This window comes from Physella acuta, unplaced genomic scaffold (assembly GCF_028476545.2).
Source record: "Physella acuta isolate Inbredline_101_S28 unplaced genomic scaffold, ASM2847654v3 ptg000108l, whole genome shotgun sequence".
NCBI lineage: Eukaryota > Metazoa > Mollusca > Gastropoda > Physidae > Physella > Physella acuta.
The window spans coordinates 257115-276923 of NW_026731628.1; the positions used below are offsets into that span (position 1 = coordinate 257115).

Below are 19809 nucleotides of genomic sequence, written 5' to 3' on the forward strand. Positions count from 1 at the left end.
TGTTGCATTGTTTTGAATGTCATCATAAAGTTTGAAACTTTTTTTAGCCTATTTCAATTTGAAATAACATGATACTTAAAAAAATATTTCCTGCTATTTTTAAATTTTGAGATTGTCATTAAAAATAACAATGTCACTGTTAAAGAAATGTCATTAAAACTAGTCCAAAGGACTTGATCAATGGGTCAACTAATGTAACCAACCATTTAACTGCATGGACTGCCATAAAGTTGTAAGACTAATTTTAATAAAGAAAGTGAATCTTTTTTTTAAAATGTCTTTACTATGTAATTAACAATAACATGAATGAGACATTTATTTTATAAGTTGATCGAGAGTGACCAGGGGTTAGTTCCCATTTAACAAAGCTTATTGTTTGACAAAATTGCATTAAAAATTACAATTATTTATTATTTTCCTTTTTTAATTGTAAAATAGGCTAAACAAATATTAACCTATGGTAACTAGTGAAAGTATAAGAACTGTGCTAGTATCTATTTCTGAATATTTTGTACCCCAAAGAGTTCTGAAGCAAGTTTTTTTCTAAATTGTCATTGGAGGAACACTGATCAAAGTCAGAATTTAAAAAGAAAATGTAAACACATTTTAAAAAGACATCAATGTGGTTAAAAATTGAATGAAAAATACCAAATAAATTTGATAAAAAAATCTAAAACAATTGTTATATTGCTTAGTTCACTGGAATTAAAGAAGTACAAAGTTTTAGCACAACATTTTTAAATAAATAGTAATGAAATCCAGCATTTTAACTAAAAGTGTGGTTAATGATTTCAATAATTTTGGAGGTTTTATTAATTTTGGAACATTGTCTATCACAGTACAAAACAAACAATTGAGCACTTTTACTATCCATTCTGTACCATATTTTTTTTAAGGTCATACACGTAACGTTTAAAGTTGAGGCTAATCTTGATTGGTTCTTTCACTTCAGCAGAGGGCTCTTCCTCTTTGGATTTTCCTTTCTTTTTACTGGATCCTGAGTAGCGCTGATAAACCTCATCACTCAAACCTTCTGTGATAGTAGGTTGAGAAATATTTTAAAATGCATTTGTATTATTATAAAAAAAATTGATATCAGTTAAGAAAATAAAAGATTTATTATGTCTCCTTAAAATAGCTGTGAGAAAATTACCTGGAATTCTAATTTTGACTTTTCCACTTTGTCCAAACCCTCCTTCAATGACCCCCTTTTCACCAGATGATAGTACAACTTTAAGATTTGCAAAGGCAGAAAGATTTGTTTCTTTTTTAAAAAGGTTTTTAGCTATAACAGAGTATCTGTCAGTTGCCCTTTCTACCTGCCCTTCTCTGGTTTTCACCTGAAATGAGTCAGAAGTGTCAGGTATTCATACAGAAGAAGTGCAAACATATTTTTTGAAATTTCAAATATTACAAAGTTTTATCAGAATATTATCTTACCTTAAATACTTTAACATTAGGGAGAATAGTTTCTTTATATTTGACATCACTCATAGCAACCAAGATTTTTCCATGAAATGCTAAGCGGCATGAACTTGTATGGACATCCGCGTCTAGCCGAGAGCCAATGACAAGGGAATGTGGAGAACAGGTGACAGGTCGTTCAAGCTCTAATAAAGCATATTGCTGACTCAGCTTTACTTCTGGCTCTTTTAAGTCATCATTTCCACTTTTTTTCCCAGGACCCATTACTTCATCAAGGTATATGTACTCCTTGCTGAAGTCAAACTCTTCTCCTGATATGTGCATGTTGTTTATTAAAACAGATAATTTCTGTTCTGTATCTTTACAGTTATCTTCTAAAATTCCAAACACTGATACTCTGCCCATTACAGTTTCATGGCCTAAAGTTATGTGGAATTTTGATTTTGTAGTAATTGAACTTTTGAAGTAAGCTATTTTATGGATGCCTATAATGACAGCTTCAACTGTGACAAGTGCTCCAAGAGAACAAACCAGTCCACGCTCTAGCAAGGTTGGGTCAAACTGAGTAACACAAACACCAGCACGGTCCCCCTGTTGAGTCAGTGAGAACAAAATTATTTAAAAAGAGAATAAAGAAGAAAATTTTAATACCATCTGCAGTTTCTTTAGTCCACAGCTTTATACCTGAAGAATCTAAATCAAACTGGTATAAAAAAATTTAAACTATAAATAGTATTAACAGTACTGACTTCAAGTTATTGTGAATTTGACCACAGCATTATACAATTTATTATAATTTTAAGACTACATTTTGCTACCTGCTTAATTTTTTCAACTGGCTTTCTAAACATTTGTATGGACTTCACTTTTTTGGACAAACCTAATGAGGGTATTTCCACGGTCTGAAAAATAAAAGCTCAAAATTATAGGGCGACTATTATCTTAAATTGTAATTAACAATATCATTTCCAAATATGTTAATATATATATTTTTTAATGCAAATGCAATTTCTAAAAATGAGTGTTTCATACATCATTTACACAAACTTGTCCACTTAAAGCTGTGCCAGTCATAACTGTGCCCTGACCACGAATAGAAAAACAATGATCAACAGCAAATATAAAAGGTCCTTTTTCTGATCTTGAGGGAAGATAGGTGCTGTTCATTAATGTTGAAATCAGATCACTGATTGCTATGCCTTCAACATCAGGTGCCTGAATAAAAAATCCAAACCATATTTTAGTTTTACTTTAGCAACAAAATCAATAAATAATAAAACTAAATCATACAGCAAATAACCTAAATTCTCATTATAATCAGAGAAACCACTGCATTTGAAATATATCATTGTCAATAGATAAATAATTCATATTTGTTAACAAATAAATAATAAACCACATATAGAAACTTAAACCAACCAACACAATTATTTTAAAATATACCTCTGGCCCCCCAGGTTTGGCTGCAACAGCAACTATAGGACAGCTAGCAAACTTTGTAGTCTCTAGAGTTTTCCACATTCGCTTTTTCATCTTGATTTTTTAGCACCAAAAAAGATTAAATAAATTTTAAAAATTTAAAAGTAGCTTTTTCTTTTATGATGATAATTTTGCTAAACACAGTATGTATAATAGTGAATTTTTGTTGGTGACTGTACATTCAATATCTTGCATAAGGATGATCTCTAAATCTGTTTTTGCTGATCTAATTCTAATAACAAAATGTCTATTTCCATTTCAAAATTTTATTGGAGCTGTCTTTCTATCTCAAGGAAAATAAATAAATTACTGTTTATCGATATCTAATAATAATAATACTAGATATATTGGTCAAAATTTGGCATATTTATAAATTTTTCATAGCAATTTACAAAACAGTCATAAAATAAAAATGCAAAATTGCTACAAAAATTCTGTTTTTATAAATAACTTTTAAAAATGGAAAGGTGTGACATCAAATTTTTTTTTTGCTTTTCTACCCAATATCAGACCTTATCTACTGCAGCAGCTTGTTTTTCAGGTGAAATCATGTCCAGCTTGTTTAATACCACAATCATTTTAGTGCAAGTTATCTCCCCTATGATGAGACATTCAGCTGTTTGGGTCTGCATGCCCTTTGTTATATCAACAACTAGCATCATCAAATCTATAATTTGTGCACCTGAAGTAAAACAGAATTGAATTATTTAACTCAGAAATTATTATTCTATAATCAAATTAGGCCTAGACAAGTATGTAGGCCTAACTTATTAAAGTTTGTAATTATAATAATTCGTATTGCAGTTGGGTACTTTTTGCTAGTACTATAATAAGATAATATTTTTTTAATCTAAAAATAACCATTAAAAAATGATAAGTAGTAAATATAGCTTTTTGTTATAACATCAACGAAGCATGGATAAAGCCATCACAACACATGCTTCTACTATTATTCTAAACAGAAAAAAAAATGTATAGGCTAGTGGTTATTGGTTTAATAAACTAGTCAACTAGACTTTCAAGGGCAAAAAAATTCAGGCAGACCATGTGTGCCCAAATTTTAAATAATTTAATAGCCTAGTTGTTTTTTTTTTCTTTAATAAAAGCAGAAATTAATGATCCTATTGAAATACCAGCATATGAGTATTTCTTATAATCATATAATAAAAAGGGCTAAAGCCAATTCAATAAATAATTGTATAACAATATGCCTAATAAAAATAATCATAAATAATTGATTAGAATGGTTTACAGTACCACCAATAATTGTACGAATAAGACTTGCATGACCGGGACAGTCAACCAGGGTGTATTGAACTCTGCTGTAACCAGTCAGTTCTTTTTTCTTTGTTTCTTCTATATCAACAGTAAAAGAAGAGAATCCAAGATCTAAAGTAATCCCTCTTTCTTTACTCTGCGGATTTTTATCAAAACAAGCGGTGCTAGCCACGGTACTCAGTGCTTTGGATAGACTGGTTTTACCACTGTCAACATGTCCCAAAACGCCAACATTAAAGTTTAAAACTTCCATGTTCATGTTTTCTTTAGTGTCCTTATTAAAGTTATTATAGATATAGACTTTGATATATAATATTTGTTGTAGACTGAAAATCTACTACTAGGGTAGATTGGTTAGTTATTTCATTAGTAGTATTGTGACAATAGACTCAGAGCCAGGTAGAATTATCGACTTTTTATATTTGTTTTATCATGACCATTCACTGCTTTTCCAAATGTAAAAAGTAACATCTAGGCTTGCAGCAAAACAAAATAATTCGATATTTCACTAAAAAACATTTTAAAAAGTAGATCTACATTCTAGATCTAATTAAAATTATTTTATTTTAATACTATGGCAAAATAAATCGTTTCATATTAATAATTAGCCAACTAGAATATAGTACTAAAGATAGATATTTTAAATAGTTTTGTAAATAAAGTTACTTTATTCTTAATATAACAGCGTAGAATCTAGATTAATTTTCTTACTTGAAGAGTTGTTAAAGAAAAACAAAGTTTTGATTTTTATCTTTGAAGATATCGTGGAAACATTCTAATCTAAAGTCTAAAAGACCACATATTGTCTTCGTGAGATTTCACGTCTGGTATCGACATAACATGATTACAAGGTTAATCAACCGTTTTATTGAACCATTCAGAATAAACATATGCAAAAAACAAAAGACCTTCCAAGCGGCCTAAGAAACTCAGTCAATCACCTTCTTTATTCTTTTCTCAATCATCACTCATCATCACTGAGACAGGCTGTGACAGGTGATTAGAAAATTTATTCAGGCATTTTGCTAACATTTCATGATTTCTATCAAGGCCAAGGCATAGGATATGATAATGATTGTTTCCAGAAAAATGTGCAAATACTAGCCCTAATAGTAGGTTGAATTATGGATTTTTTAAAATAAAATATTCTGTTATTTCAAATACACCATTAAGTTCCTTACCCCTTAAGAGAACATTTGACACCACATTTAAATATCTAGCTTATTCGGTTGACGAGAAAAAAGAGAATTTGAAAATTTAGCTAGAATGGAAAATGAATGACAAAACAAGAATCTTGCTCCTGGACCGGCATAACATGACGCCGTGAACTTGTGTGCACGAGCTTTTAATTCCCGCCATGGTAATTGCGTCAGCTTAGGTCATTTACTCACCGGAAAATAACAAAAAGCAACTGGTTGATAATAAAACTTAGATCTAGTTATTTTATTATTTATTAAATTCTACTCTACATTTTATTCATACCATTTTAAGAAATAATGAACACCTACATAAATCAAACGACCATAATAAATATTTTTATTTCAAATTCTAATTTTAAATAATAAATATGCATAAAATAATATGATAGTAATAGTTAACATAGTTTATAAATGCAAATACATTTTACACTCAATCACATTATATTGAGTCAACAGTGTGGCAGCTGAGGTTCATACATGGCATTGGTGTCTTTTTTTTTTTTTACATTACATTTTTTCATCTTGAAAACATGACGTATGTGATTTTTTTAAAAATAAAATCTCCAAACATCGTCACTCGCGTGATTGCTTGCTTATGTTTACTATCCTGTGGATGAAAAATCCCACCACGGTCGCGGGGTCACCGTGACTTCAGCAGGCCTACAGTACACGTCATAGAATGAACACGCGTACACGAGATGGTCGGTGTCTTCACTTCTCTCCCCCCCCCCCCCCTCTTCTTCAAGCAAATTGAAAAAGAGACCTACTTCCCTACTTCTGGTCATTTTTTTTAGTTCGGTCATTTTTTTTTAAGTTCGGATATCAGGCATGCTAGACAGCCAGCTGTATAAAAAAAATATTTTTTAAACTAGATCTACGTCTAGCTTAAAAAAATAAATAAATAAACGCTTAAAATGCCCGTAAACAGATTATTTAGCGCAAAAAAAAAAAAAAGGCCGCTGAACGAGCATTTTTTACAATACGCAGCAATGAAAAAGGCTAACGGCCAATCAATTAAGTCTAAAAATCGCCCGTAATTAGGCCTAGCTCTGAAAAAGGCCACTGAACGAGCAACACTGATTATATAAACGAATAGGCCACGCGGCGTTGATGAGGTCAACCACCGGTCACGAATGCAGCAACGGTCGGCCCACAGTGAAGAAAAAATCAATATACTAATAAAATTACTAATACAATAATAATGTCTATAATTTTACTTTTTCCACACATGCTACAATTGATTTATAATTAAAATACTAGACTTAACAGTTAATTCCGTAAAAAACAAAAACTAGTTGTTTCAGTCTGGCAACTAGCGTAACAATGACGTCATGATACTTAAAATAGCGGATAGAAATGTCAGCGTGGGTACCTCATCCTCGAGGAAGATTTTAGAAAAAGTAATCAAAAATACTGTAAATATACATGATAAATATATCAATTATATATTAATGTACAGTTAGTCGAGCCGTTTTCCCCGTTAGTCGGTCGTTTTTGGCGGCGGTTCAGTTTTTACGGAGAGTGCTCCACTAGAAATCCTCTCATTATTTACAACCACGAATCTTGCGATTTTTTCTGGCATTCTAAGGCATATTATCCATTTTATTAGCAATTTGCATTAAAATAATGATGAGAATTTGCGATATAAACAGTTTTTTCATTTGTCGTGGATGGGACCCCTAAAATAAACGGAAAAACCGTCAGAAAACGATGCGTGACGTTTCAGGGTCAGAGGTCAATCCTGCCATCTAAGCAATGCGCCAGACTACTAATAGTAGGCCGGTTCGTCACTTAGATGGCTGGATTGACCTCTGACCCTGAAACGTCACGCGTCGTTTTCTGACGGTTTCTACGTTTATTTTAGGGGTCCTATCCACGACAAATTAAAGAACTGTTTATCTCGCCAACTCTGATCATTATTTTAACACAAAATGCTAATAAAATGGATAATATGCCTTAGAATGCCAGAAAAAATCGCGAGAATTGTGTTTGTAAATAATGAGAGGATTTCTAGTGGAGCACTCTCCGTAAAAACTGAACCTCGGCCAAAAACGACCCAATAACGGGGAAAACGGCTCCGATAACACTAAATTAATATATAATTGAGATAATTACCATGTATATTTACAGTAATATCGATTCTACTTTCCAAAATCTAATTCCAAAATGAGGTACCCACCCTGACATTTCTATCCGCTATTTTTAGTATCATGACGTCATTGCTACGCTAGTTGCCAGACTGAAACAACTAGTTTTTGTTTTTTACGGAATGAACTGTTAAGTTTAGTATTTTAATTATTATTAAATATTATTCAATTGTAGCATGTGCGGAAAAAGTAAAATTATGGACATTATTATTGTATTAGTAATTTTATTAGTATATTGATTTTTTCTTCACTGTGGGCCGACCGTTGCTGCATTCGTGACCGGTGGTTAACCTCGTCAACGCCGCGTGGCCTATTCGTTTATATAATCAGTGATGCTCGTTCAGTGGCCTTTTTCAGCGCTAGGCCTAATTACGGGCGAGATTTAGACTTAATTGATTGGCCGTTAGCCTTTTTCATTGCTGCGTATTTTAAAAAATGCTCGTTCAGCGGCCTTTTTTTTTTTTTTGGCGCTAAATAATCTGTTTACTGGCATTTTAAGCGTTTATTTATTTATTTTTTTAAGCTAGACGTAGCGTAGATCTAGTTAAAAAAATATTTTTTTTTATACAGCTGGCTGATATGCGAACTTTAAAAAAACGACCGAGCTTTAAAAAAAAAAATTACCAGAAGGGAAATAGGTCTGTTTTTCAATTAGCTTGAAGAAGGATGGGGGGGGGGGGGAGAGAGAAGTGAAGACACCGACCATCTCGTCTGCGCGTGTTCATTCTATGACTTGTACTATAGGCCTGCTGAAGTCACGGTGACCCCGCGACCGTGGTGGGATTTTTCATCCACAGGATAGTAAACATAAGCAAGCAATCACGCGAGTGACGATGTTTGGAGATTTTATTTTTAAAAAAATCACATACGTCATGTTTTCAAGATGAAAAAAAAAATGTAATGTAAAAAAAAAAAGACACTAATACCATGTATGAACCTCAGCTGCCACACTGTTGACTCAATATAATGTGATTGAGTGTAAAATGTATTTGTATTTATAAACTATCTTAACTCTTAACTATTACTATCATATTATTTTATGCATATTTATTAGGCCTATTTAAAATTAGAATTTGAAATAAAAATATTTATTATGGTCATTTGATTTATGCAGGTGTTCATTACTTCATAAAATGGTATGAATAACATGTAGAGTAGAATTTAATAAATAATAAAATAACTAGATCTAGTTTTATTATCAACCAGTTGCTTTTTGTTATTTTCCGGTGAGTAAATAACCTAAGCTGACGCAATTACCTTGGCGGGAATTAAAAGCTCGTGCACACAAGTCCACGACGTCATGTTATGCCGGTCGAGGAGCAAAAACGATGTTCTGACTTTCATTTTCCATTCTCGGAAAAATTTTAAATTCTCTCTTTTCTCGTCAACCGATTAAGCTAGATATTTAAATGTGGTGTCAAATGTTCTCTTAAGGGGTAAGGAACTTAATGGTGTATTTGAAATAACAGAATATTTTATTTTAAAAAATCCATAATTCAAGCTACTAATAGCCTAATACTACAATTTAATTTTGTCATATTTTGTCAAGTACTGAGTAGTAGTAGTAGTAAGTGAGTAGGCCTAGTGTTTTATTATTGTATTAGGCCTAATAAAAAATTATTAGGCCTATATTTTGCACCATGTACATGTCATTCTTAGCCAGTTTCTATCTTCTTCTTCTTCTTCGTTCTTAATTATTAGTGTTGAAGGGGATCGAGATTTATCTGCCAATGGGTTCGAACTCGAGACTTTGTTCGAATTTATCAACCATGAGCTTTTTGCCGACTCGACCACGCCTCCAACACAATTAAGCGTTACGTGTCAACTGGTTATGCGCCATTGAGGCCATTGACTCCGATTTCAGCCTGCTTTTCTTTTTGGATTTGCTTCCATAGCCTTTGTCCAACCAAGAACAAACTACAAGGCAGCAGTTGTTTAATTTTGGAGTTGTCTCTCCTAGAAGAGTGGCTGTCCCCAGCTAACGAGCCTCATCTGCCCGAGGGTTCGAACTCGAGACTTTTCGGTTTAGCAACCATGAGCTTTACCGACTCGACCACGCCGACCCCACGCCAGTTTCTATAAATGCTCTCTATTTAGCCTATTAACTATTCAAGGAAACAAAATTATCCCTGCACTCTTTTTTGTGCATCTTTTGCGTCACCAACAAGTACAAGACTATATGAACTAACAATGCCCCCAAGCAAGATTGTCAAATCGTTATTGCTCAGGCTCTGACCTAGGTTTGTTTTTATATGCACTGACTGTGACCCCTCAAATGGCTGTATTTTTTTACGCTGACAAGAAAATGTGAGCGGGTGAGAAGCGGGCGACAATGTTTAGAATTTGAAATTTAGATTTAGATATATTTAAATTAATTTAATCTTATTTATTTGACCTATTCCACAGCAATGTAGATATATCCATTTCAAGTAAGCTAAATAAAACACCAAATGTAAGTCTCTAACTTAAATAGTTTGGGTACTAAAATAATTCAGTTTAAAAAACTCTGCATGGTCATTTTGGCAGCACTTATTTAACAACTAATCTATCATATAGCCAAATAATTCATATTATATATAATAAATTAGGTGTAGGACAAAAAGGCTGACATTGTGAACATATGGCCAAAAATATGGACATACAAAAGGCCATGTTAATTTTCAGGTTAAATAGTTAGTTCTTTTGTTTACAAAAAAAAATATGACAATCAAATACAGGAACTATACAATGTAGATGAAATATGATCTTAGTATTAGCAAAATGTAGGCAAACATGAGATTGTGATGTGCCTAGATCAGATTTTGGGTTATAAGTTAGAAGGTGAGGGTGACTCGTTTCATTTACCATTTTTAACATTTATTTAAATTTAATAACTATTGGTATGTTTTATCGTACTGTTTCACAGATTTATTGTGGAAATGACCTCTCATCCAAACAATGGTAGGACTTGATTTTGTAAATTTCATCATTTAGGCTTGTCATGTGGGGGTAGGGGGTGTCCTCAATATGACTAATCATGAATAAAAACCCTGTCTAGTTGATTCTCATCTTGTAAAATAAATTTGTTGTTAGCTTTTAATAAAAGCATAGAACTTTGCTGCAGAGTAATAAGTGCATTTTGATTTTTAGTACCATAGAAAACTAGGATCCATATCTTATTTTTAAGCACCAAATCATAGGCTTTTGCTCATTTGCATGCTAATGTATTGCATTTAAAATTTTGGGAACTCAAGCAGAACACATTAGAGTACATCAACCCATGAAAGTTCTGACATTTAAATATTTTACTCAACAGAAATTAATTAGCACAATTTAACAAACAGACCAAGTTATAATGGGAAATTATAAATCAAGACCAACAATTTCTTGTACAGGTAATGTGTATAAATATGTACATTTAGCCATTATTATTATTGTGTAGGCACAGTAAAGCAATTAATTGTTAAACCTAGCTATTGGCTATTTAGACCTAGTGAGCTTTGTCAAAATGGGCAAATGGCAAATGTCTCTTTTTGTGTGGAATAAAATGGACTTGTGGTTAAAATATATGGCATCTTGCTGTGTGCCTTTCAGCAAGATACAGAAAAGCACTGCTTATAATTATTGTCAATAACTAAACACAAAAATTGCATTATACCAAATTACTGATCAATTCATTATTTATACCTACTAAGCAAATATTTATTTATTTTTTACAGATGAATTAAAAAAGAAAATCAGTGAGAGTTATGCATTATTTAGATCAAAAGTCATAGAAGAATTGCGATCCAAAGATTCAGAATGGTCAGAAATCCAGCTTGCTGCCACAAAGTAGTCATTTTTATTATATGAATTTTTCTTTATTTATTTAGCTACCTTTATGCCAGCTTATCTTTACTTTAAAATAATTGAGATTCAGTATTTTGCAAGACCTAGAACAAATGAGGTGATCATTGTCTTTTGGCAGCACTTCAGATCTGAATCACCTTAGTAAATTGTTAGAGGAAACAAACATTCAAGAGAAAACAGAGGCTGGACTTACTTTACTCCATATAGCCTGTATAGCAGGAGGTGAGATCTTGCACAAGTGCATTGTCCAAATAAATGTGTTGTTTCTCATGATGATTAAACTACATTTTTGTTATTATTATTTAAGGGCAATTTAATAATGAAAACTGTTTAATTCATTTTTCAGTTCCTTCTATACAGTTAGAAAGAATTCTTACAAAAGGAGCTAATGTCAATGTTTTAAGTAAAAATCAATTCTCACCTCTGCATTTGGCCACATATAGGGTAGGTTAATAATTTGCATTGAATTTAATAAATAATTTAATTGTTGTATAAATTATTTATATAAGAATTAAATTATTTTTAAAGCTGTCGATTAAAAAACAACTTTAGACATTGATTGAAAGCTCAGAGAAAGCATAATCTTGTACTTTTATTTTTGAGGGTGATTCTGAGCAAGTTGAAGTATTGATTACCCATGGAGCTGATGTAAATCAAACTGGTCACAGCGGAGTTTCTGCCCTTCATATAACAGCTATGTGTGGTCACCATGAGGTTTTTAGTCATTTTTTTTTAAATGTCAAAATCTGATCTTTTACCTAGGTGAATTAAAGACAGAAAAAAAATCAATTTTGATTCTGGCTTATTTAAAACTATGAACTGTATTTTGTAATCATTGTCATAATACATAATTTTATATGCAACAGATAGCAAAAATTTTGCTGGAAAGTGGTGCCAAAATTGATATGGGGGACCTTGTTAAATTTACCTCACTACATATAGCTTGCCATTTTGGTCATGAAAAGGTATTTTTTTCTTTATAATGCTTATTTAATTGTTTATAAAATATTAAACAATGCTTAAAATAAAATTATAATTACGCATAATCTTTAAAATATTAAAACATCTCAGTCTTTTAAATATGTTTACCACCTGTTCTGTATATGCAATGTTTTATTACCAATTATATTTACAAAAACATTTGACATTAAACTGATACCTCCAGTCAAGCAGCTTTTTAAAGTGTTTGTACTATGCCAGGTAGTTGAGTTACTGCTGAGTAATGGATCTGACATCAACATCAGTGGCAGCGTGGGGGACAGACCTATACACTTAGCCAGCTCTAAAGCTAATCTTAAAATCATGCAGCTCTTAGTTGAAGGAACATCACAACAAAAGGCAGATGGTTAGTGACATTTATTTTGTAGAATGATAAAGGTCTAAACTCTATTCATTTTGTAAATCTTGTTAAAATATATTTTTAAAATTGTAGTAAATGTTAAGGATGATGAAGGTCACACCCCACTTCATTTTTTCTAGTAAATGTTAAGGATGATGAAGGTCACACCCCACTTCATTTTTTCTAGTAAATGTTAAGGATGATGAAGGTCACACCCCACTTCATTTTTTCTAGTAAATGTTAAGGATGATGAAGGTCACACCCCACTTCATTTCTGTTGTAAGTCTGGTCATCTGGTCACCCTGCATTATTTACTTGACCATCAAGCCTTGCCACATGAGGTCAACATTTATGGAGATACACCACTTCATCTGTAGGTTATTTGTTCTCAGCTTTCTTATTTTTTCATTGTTGAGATAACTCAAGCGAATGTTCGTGCTAATACAAACAGTGCTCCAGTAGCTCAGATAAATTTTCTCTAAACTTTTTCCCCAGGGCCTGTTACAATGGTAAACTTGAGATAGCTAAACAGCTGATATCACAGACAGGTCAAGATAGCTTAAACATGGAGAATTTGTTCAGTGAAACACCATTACACAGGTTAGACAGTTTAATAAGTATCAAAATTATTTCTTTTATAACAATATTAAGATATATATCACACTGCATATTAATTTTATTTTTCACACCAATTCTTATGATTTAAAACTTAAAATTTGTGCTAGAAATTTATTTACAGTACTAATGCTTGCTTACACTAATTATTCCAGTGCTTGCACCTATGGCAAAAATCTGGAGCTTGTCAAGTTCTTATTGGAGCAGCCATCTGTGGACATAAACTACCAAGGTAAAGATGGCCACACAGCTCTCCACAGTGCTTGTTACCATGGTCACATTAGGTGTGTCCAGTTCCTGCTGGAGAACAGGGCTGACATGAACTTAGTCGCAGCTATCAGTGACCAGAGTGGGGACAGTGAGAAGAGAGAGGAGCAAACTGCTTTGATGTGGGCTTATGAAAGAGGTCAGTCTTTGTATAGAACAGTAATCTAATAAAATCATTTTATATTTCCTATTTGTATTGGCTGGGTATGTAGGATTTGACTCCATTGTGACACTGCTGAAACACTATAAAAGTAGTTTAATGTTTATTATAATTGGCTTTTATAATCATGTTATATTAACTACTTGTGTTGGCTGGGTATGTAGGATTTGACTCCATTGTGACACTGCTGAAACACTATAAAAGTAGTATAATGTTTATTATAATTGGCTTTTATAATCATGTTATATTACCTATTTGTATTGGCTGGGTATGTAGGATTTGACTCCATTGTGACACTGCTGAAACACTATAAAAGACCAAGTGATGAATCAGCTTGTGGTGACTACTCCCAGCCTGGCAGCCTAGATGGTTCTTATGTTGCCGTGCCATCACCTTTAGGAAAATTACGCAGTATGACCAAAGGTAACTATAGATTTTTCTTTGTGTAAAATACATTAAAATTATTTTCAATCTTCCATTTAATATTTTTACTATGATGAAACTGCCATTACTTTTCTACAGAAAAGATAGATGTTCTACAGCTGAGAGCTACTCTGTCTCATCAGTTCCATTTACAAATCACAGACTTAGAATTCCAGGAAACAATTGGTTCAGGATCTTTTGGAAAGGTTTATAAAGGAAAATGTAAAGGTCGAACTGTTGCTATTAAAAGGTTAACATATTTTCTTATATATATATGTAATGTGTGTTCTCTTATTGTTTAGTTCATGATATCTAGATTAATAGGCACTGTCTTGTAGTTGTTCACCACACTGTATGATATCTATCATAGCACCATCTTACTTCTGTTCACCTCACCTAATGAAATGTATCTAACTCAGGTACCGTGCCAGTTCATTTGGTGCCAAGTCTGATGTGGACATGTTTTGTAGGGAGGTGGCAATCCTGGCTAAACTCAACAGTCCATATGTCATCAACTTCATTGGGGCTTGTCTTGATGATCCCAGTGTAAGTTTACCTCACTTTTTAAACAATGGTAACAAGATGTTACTCAAATAAACAAATACAAGTGTTTTTTTTCTCCTGACTAAATGTTTTAGTGCACCCCTTTATTCTCCCCTGTATTTAAATGTAATTAGCCTTTCTTTTCTACATGCCATTTTTGTTTGATCATAAGTATATTCCAGGATAATTTGTGTGTGTCTATTTTATAAAAATGGTTCAAAACTTAACTAATTCTTATGTTGCCTTACCTTTCTGTTGACAGCAATTTGCTATAGTTACCCACTATGTATCTGGTGGTTCACTGTTTAGTTTGTTACATGAACAGAAGAGGTGAGTGGTACCAGATTTAGCAGCATGTTAACCTTGTTACAGTCTTATATCACGGAGCCAAACTTACAGTTCTATTCAAATTGATCTTCCAGATTAATTGATATCCAATCAAAGCTGACCATAGCCCTAGATGTGGCCAAAGGAATGGAGTATCTCCACAACATGCCACTGCCCATCATTCACAGAGATCTAAACAGCCACAACATTTTACTTGAAGAGAATGGTCATGCTGTTGTTGCTGATTTTGGTGGTGTGTATTATGTTTCTAAACCTTTGCATCTGGTATAACTACTGCTTTCAATCAAAACTTGTTGTATGATTGCATGTTGTAACTGAAATGCATTTGCTTTATACAGTGACAAACATGATATTTTTACCAAACTGAACATATGTGTTTTCTGTATCACTTAAACTTAAGCAGGTCATTAGTTATTAGCACTTTCCATGATCATTTGCTATGACATCTCTAATGTAGTAACTCTTTCTTCTCTTGTTTTAGAATCCAGGTTTCTACGCTCAGCTGATGAAGATAATATGACTAAACAGCCAGGAGTAAGATACATTAGTTTTTATTATAAAAATGGTTACTTATAACATGGCACAATGATGAATTATATTTGTTTTTGGAATTCATTGTCTTTTGAAATTTGTTACTGTATTTTTAGTTGTAATAATTGACCAAAGATATGAATATAATAATTGACCAAAGATGTGAATGTAATAATTGACCAAAGATGTGAAAGTAATAATTGATCAAAGATGTGAATGTAATAGTTGACCAAAGATGTGAATGTAATAATTGACCAAAGATGTGAATGTAACAATTGACCAAAGATGTGAATGTAACAATTGACCAAAGATGTGAATGTAACAATTGACCAAAGATGTGAATGTAATAATTGACCAAAGATGTGAATGTAATAATTGACCAAAGATGTGAATGTAATAATTGACCAAAGAAGTGAATGTAATAGTTGACCTAAAATATGGACGTAATAATTTGACCAAATGTTATAGAACCTAAGATGGATGGCCCCTGAGATCTTCACCCAATGCACAAAGTACAGTGTTAAAGCTGACATGTTTAGCTACTCTCTGGTCCTGTGGGAGCTGTTAGCTGGAGAACTACCTTTTGCCCACCTGAAACCTGGTAACTATACCAAACATGCCAGAAATTCTGTGTCCCATACCTGTCTCTATTACTATAGCTACTTAAATAATTCTGTGCTTCTGTAAACCTTCTAGCATGTCTACAACAAGTTTGTCATATTTCCTGCTGTAATGAAATTTTTTGCTTCAGCTGCTGCTGCAGCAGAGACAGCCTACCACAACACCAGGCCACCTATAGCCATCACATTCCCCAAGCCAATTGTTTCTCTCTTACAGAAAGGCTGGCACACAAACCCTGATGTAAGTTGCATTCAGCTCACCAAATATTTGGGTGGACATTGGGTGAAAAGAAAAGTTTCAAACTGCCCTACTGTTTTAACTATTGCCTAACTCTGTAAAATGTCCCTACTGTGCCAAATGTCCCTCTGTGCAAAATGTCACTACTTTTTTAACTATTGCCTAACTCTGTAAAATGTCCCTACTGTGCCAAATGTCCCTCTGTGCAAAATGTCACTACTTTTTTAACTATTGCCTATCTCTGCCAAATGTCCCTTCTGTGCCAAATGTCCCTACTGTTTGACCAAATGAACAATTAGTGAAAGTTGTCTACTCTCTCAACTCTGTGTTGTCACTAAATCTTTCATATCTATCAAAAGCACAGAACTAATTGTTTAACTTTACAGAACCTCTAAATTTGTTAACGTAAGGATTTTACCTATTCTAAATCACGCAAAAATTGTTTTCTCTAATCTCTTTCCATCGTGAATTATATATGTAAAGTTAACAGAATTATTAGCCAGTTTTTTTTTTACTTTTATTCATAATATCCAAACGTTCATTTCATTAGATAAATATTTTGTTACAATTCAATGTACTAATATAATTGACTTGAACAATAACTGAGATTGTAGGTAAATTTGTTTTTTAAAAATGTGACATAAATGTGAGCAGGAAAGGCCAGAATTCCGTGAGATAATTCCAGTCCTAGAGGAATGTAAAAGGTCTCAGGCTGTGGCCATGTTGAGTAACTCTGACACCTCCACTGCCAGCCTGCCCATGGCCCTACCTATGGTCACAGGGCAGGACTCGGATGGGGAGGGCAGGGACACACCACCAATGGCTGGCCATGTCTCAGCACTACGCAACCACTGGGAAATGGAAGCTTCTAGAAACAGGTATATAAGCTGTTGGCTGTTTGATAGAGATTACATATTTGCAGTGCCCCAGAGGTTCTCAATCTGCACCATGGGATGCAAGGAAATGTCTGTCTCATCACACTTAAAAATTAATTACATATATAATTATAAACTAATTGTTATAATTATTGTTACATCACTGTTTGTATACATTGCTGGGCAGCAAGTTGAGAGGGCTGTATGTTGCCCATGTATCAGCACCCCCCCCCCTCTCAGCTGTGTCAAGAAACTGAAAGAAGGAAACAACTAGTGAGTCTCATCTGCCCAAGAGTTCTAACTTGTGACTTTGGTCAAGCAACCATGACCTTACCAGCCCAACCATGCCAACCCCATTATTCATACACTATCATAACTATGTTAAAAGTTATCATAACCTGTTGTTTCATCCATTATTTAAAAGGAAAAGAGTGAGAAGCAAAAAGAGTGTTTAATTATAGTATTAAATTATAGTAATGTTTCTTGGATTTTTCTAGCTCTGAATTTGTAACATCATATTTTGTTTGTTGATAGTGGCTCTGTGGCTACTGAGGAAAAAAGAAGATACCCCTACCCACAGCTAGATAAAAATGGTATGTGTCTATTCTTAAAAGCTCTGATTGTAGAATGAATTTTTATATGTACTAGATATAAAAATGTATAATCCGATTTTTTATTTTTAAAGTGCTGTATTATTTTATCAATAATTTCTCATTGAACCAATTCTATTTAAAAATAAAAATTGCGGCTGAAAAAAAAACTATTTAAAACTTGTTGTGTGACCTAATCTCTTGGTACAGGTTATGTGTCTGACCTAATCTCTTGGTACAGGTTATGTGTCTGACCTAATCTCTTGGTACAGGTTATGTGTCTGACCTAATCTCTTGGTACAGGTTATGTGTCTGATCCCCTGTCTACACTGAGGATCTCTCTGCCACTCCAGATGACATCACCCACCTGTGATCAGGACAGCTGACACCTGTACTTCTCTAACCAGCACACCTGTACAGCCAACTGTGACCAGGACACCTGTACAGCCAGCTGTGACCAGCACACCTGTACAGCCAGCCAGCTGTGACCAGAACACCTGTACAGCCAGCCAGCTGTGACCAGGACACCTGTACAGCCAGCTCTGACCAGGACACCTGTAATATACACATCATCTGTTTATATAGGTCCAAAAGCACAAAGTACTTGTTTGTTCTTTTATAATTGAAGAATGTTAAATGTAATTTTGTTTAACTTGTGTCTTTATAAATTAAGCAGCTGTGGGTTAAAAATTAATTACCATTAACAGTTCTGTCATATTTATGTTTCTGTGTATGTATATAAAAATTATACATATTTATTTATTTTTATGCTATTTAATTGTACTGACAACAAATGTGATCACTGTGCAAGAATATTAAAGTTGTGCTTATTTGTAAGTAGTTGTTTATATCGCTCATTCTTTTTTAGTAACATGGTTGTTTTAGAATATATTGTCATTTTATGTCAATTTAAATCATGCCAGCAATTTTTTTACATCGTGTTCATTTTAAATAGTTAATCTACCACAACTTCTAGTCAGTTGAATCAAGCAAATACATGCAACACAGATTAAATGATGATGCATCTTGTTTAAAAATGTTTGCTGTCACTTAACCTCAACTCCCAGTACCTGTTATTAACAAGGGCATTAATGTCAGATATTTAGCCAATTACTGCCATGATTCCTTCAACATTTTATTTTTTCAATCAAAACCCATTTGAATGGTTTTTAATATAAAAAATATAATAATTAAAAAAAAATCTTTTTTATTTAAAGTAGATGTTTTTCTAGTCGTTAATATTTTAAAATTTACATTACATTTTATCTATAATTCTCTATGAAAGCCATATATGTATATATAGTTTGTAAATATTATTTTACTGCTGTATCATTGCGTACTCTGTGTTTAGTTTGTTCTAGTGTGTAAGGATATGTCCGGCCATCAGATACTACCAGCATACAACACTGATGGCTTAACTAAACAGTGATTGAATTGTTTTTAATCAACTGAATATTTTACACATATCTACTTCTGTTTCATTATTTAAAAATTCATCAATTATTGAAAATCATTTTTTGAGTTTTGTTTCATGAAATAATTTGGTTGTTTTTGTTTTGTATTGTTCAATCTGAATTTATTTCTTTTTTCATACTTCGCCTGTGTACTCAATTTAAATGGCAAAAATATGAAGGTGTACTAAAATAGCACAATTAATATATAATCCATTTAAGTGATATTCAAAATACTTTCTTTGTAATAGATAAGATTCAACAATAAAGTGCCTTTTTGGTATCTGTCTTCCTAGTCTACATTATTAATGTTATCTTTATTTTAATTTACTAGTTTTATCATAAAACTATATAAAAAATGACCTTGTTTAGTGTAGATAGAGTTGACTACTATCACAATAATACTCTACTGATCATTTTACAAGCTTTTATTTAGTTCACAATATCCTTTTG

At 32.8% G+C, this 19809-nt stretch overlaps 3 protein-coding genes across 6 annotated transcripts in view; 2 read left to right on the top strand and 1 right to left on the bottom strand.

Moving 5' to 3' along the window:
* LOC131934037 (monocarboxylate transporter 12-B) overlaps window positions 1-19809 on the top strand; it is an 89389-nt gene that overhangs the window by 10515 nt on the left and 59065 nt on the right. The window lies entirely within an intron of this gene.
* Window positions 84-5180, bottom strand: LOC131933968 (selenocysteine-specific elongation factor). Of its 2 annotated transcripts, none has more exons than XM_059290424.1 (8): window positions 5124-5180; window positions 3417-3586; window positions 2869-2958; window positions 2458-2640; window positions 2244-2327; window positions 1441-2016; window positions 1154-1340; window positions 84-1033 (listed from the first exon to the last, which is right to left on the bottom strand). In XM_059290424.1, exons 2-8 carry the CDS (start codon window positions 3564-3566, stop codon window positions 867-869), a joined length of 1437 nt encoding a protein of 478 aa, XP_059146407.1. In that variant the 5' UTR covers window positions 3567-3586; window positions 5124-5180; the 3' UTR covers window positions 84-866. The 2 variants fall into 2 exon arrangements, with proteins under 2 accessions (XP_059146407.1, XP_059146405.1); XM_059290422.1 differs by lacking the exon at window positions 5124-5180 and adding an exon at window positions 4162-4569.
* LOC131933852 (serine/threonine-protein kinase TNNI3K) lies at window positions 4907-19639 on the top strand. Of its 3 annotated transcripts, none has more exons than XM_059290386.1 (24): window positions 4907-5178; window positions 9935-9980; window positions 10434-10468; window positions 10824-10902; window positions 11227-11338; window positions 11475-11578; window positions 11703-11800; window positions 11960-12070; window positions 12223-12321; window positions 12557-12701; window positions 12930-13068; window positions 13191-13295; window positions 13466-13716; window positions 14014-14160; window positions 14260-14410; window positions 14580-14706; window positions 14966-15033; window positions 15126-15283; window positions 15533-15585; window positions 16051-16183; window positions 16334-16443; window positions 17095-17318; window positions 17850-17908; window positions 18209-19639. In XM_059290386.1, exons 4-24 carry the CDS (start codon window positions 10863-10865, stop codon window positions 18289-18291), a joined length of 2517 nt encoding a protein of 838 aa, XP_059146369.1. In that variant the 5' UTR covers window positions 4907-5178; window positions 9935-9980; window positions 10434-10468; window positions 10824-10862; the 3' UTR covers window positions 18292-19639. The 3 variants fall into 3 exon arrangements, with proteins under 3 accessions (XP_059146369.1, XP_059146370.1, XP_059146371.1); XM_059290387.1 differs by having other exon boundaries at window positions 4907-5033; XM_059290388.1 differs by lacking the exon at window positions 9935-9980 and having other exon boundaries at window positions 4907-5033.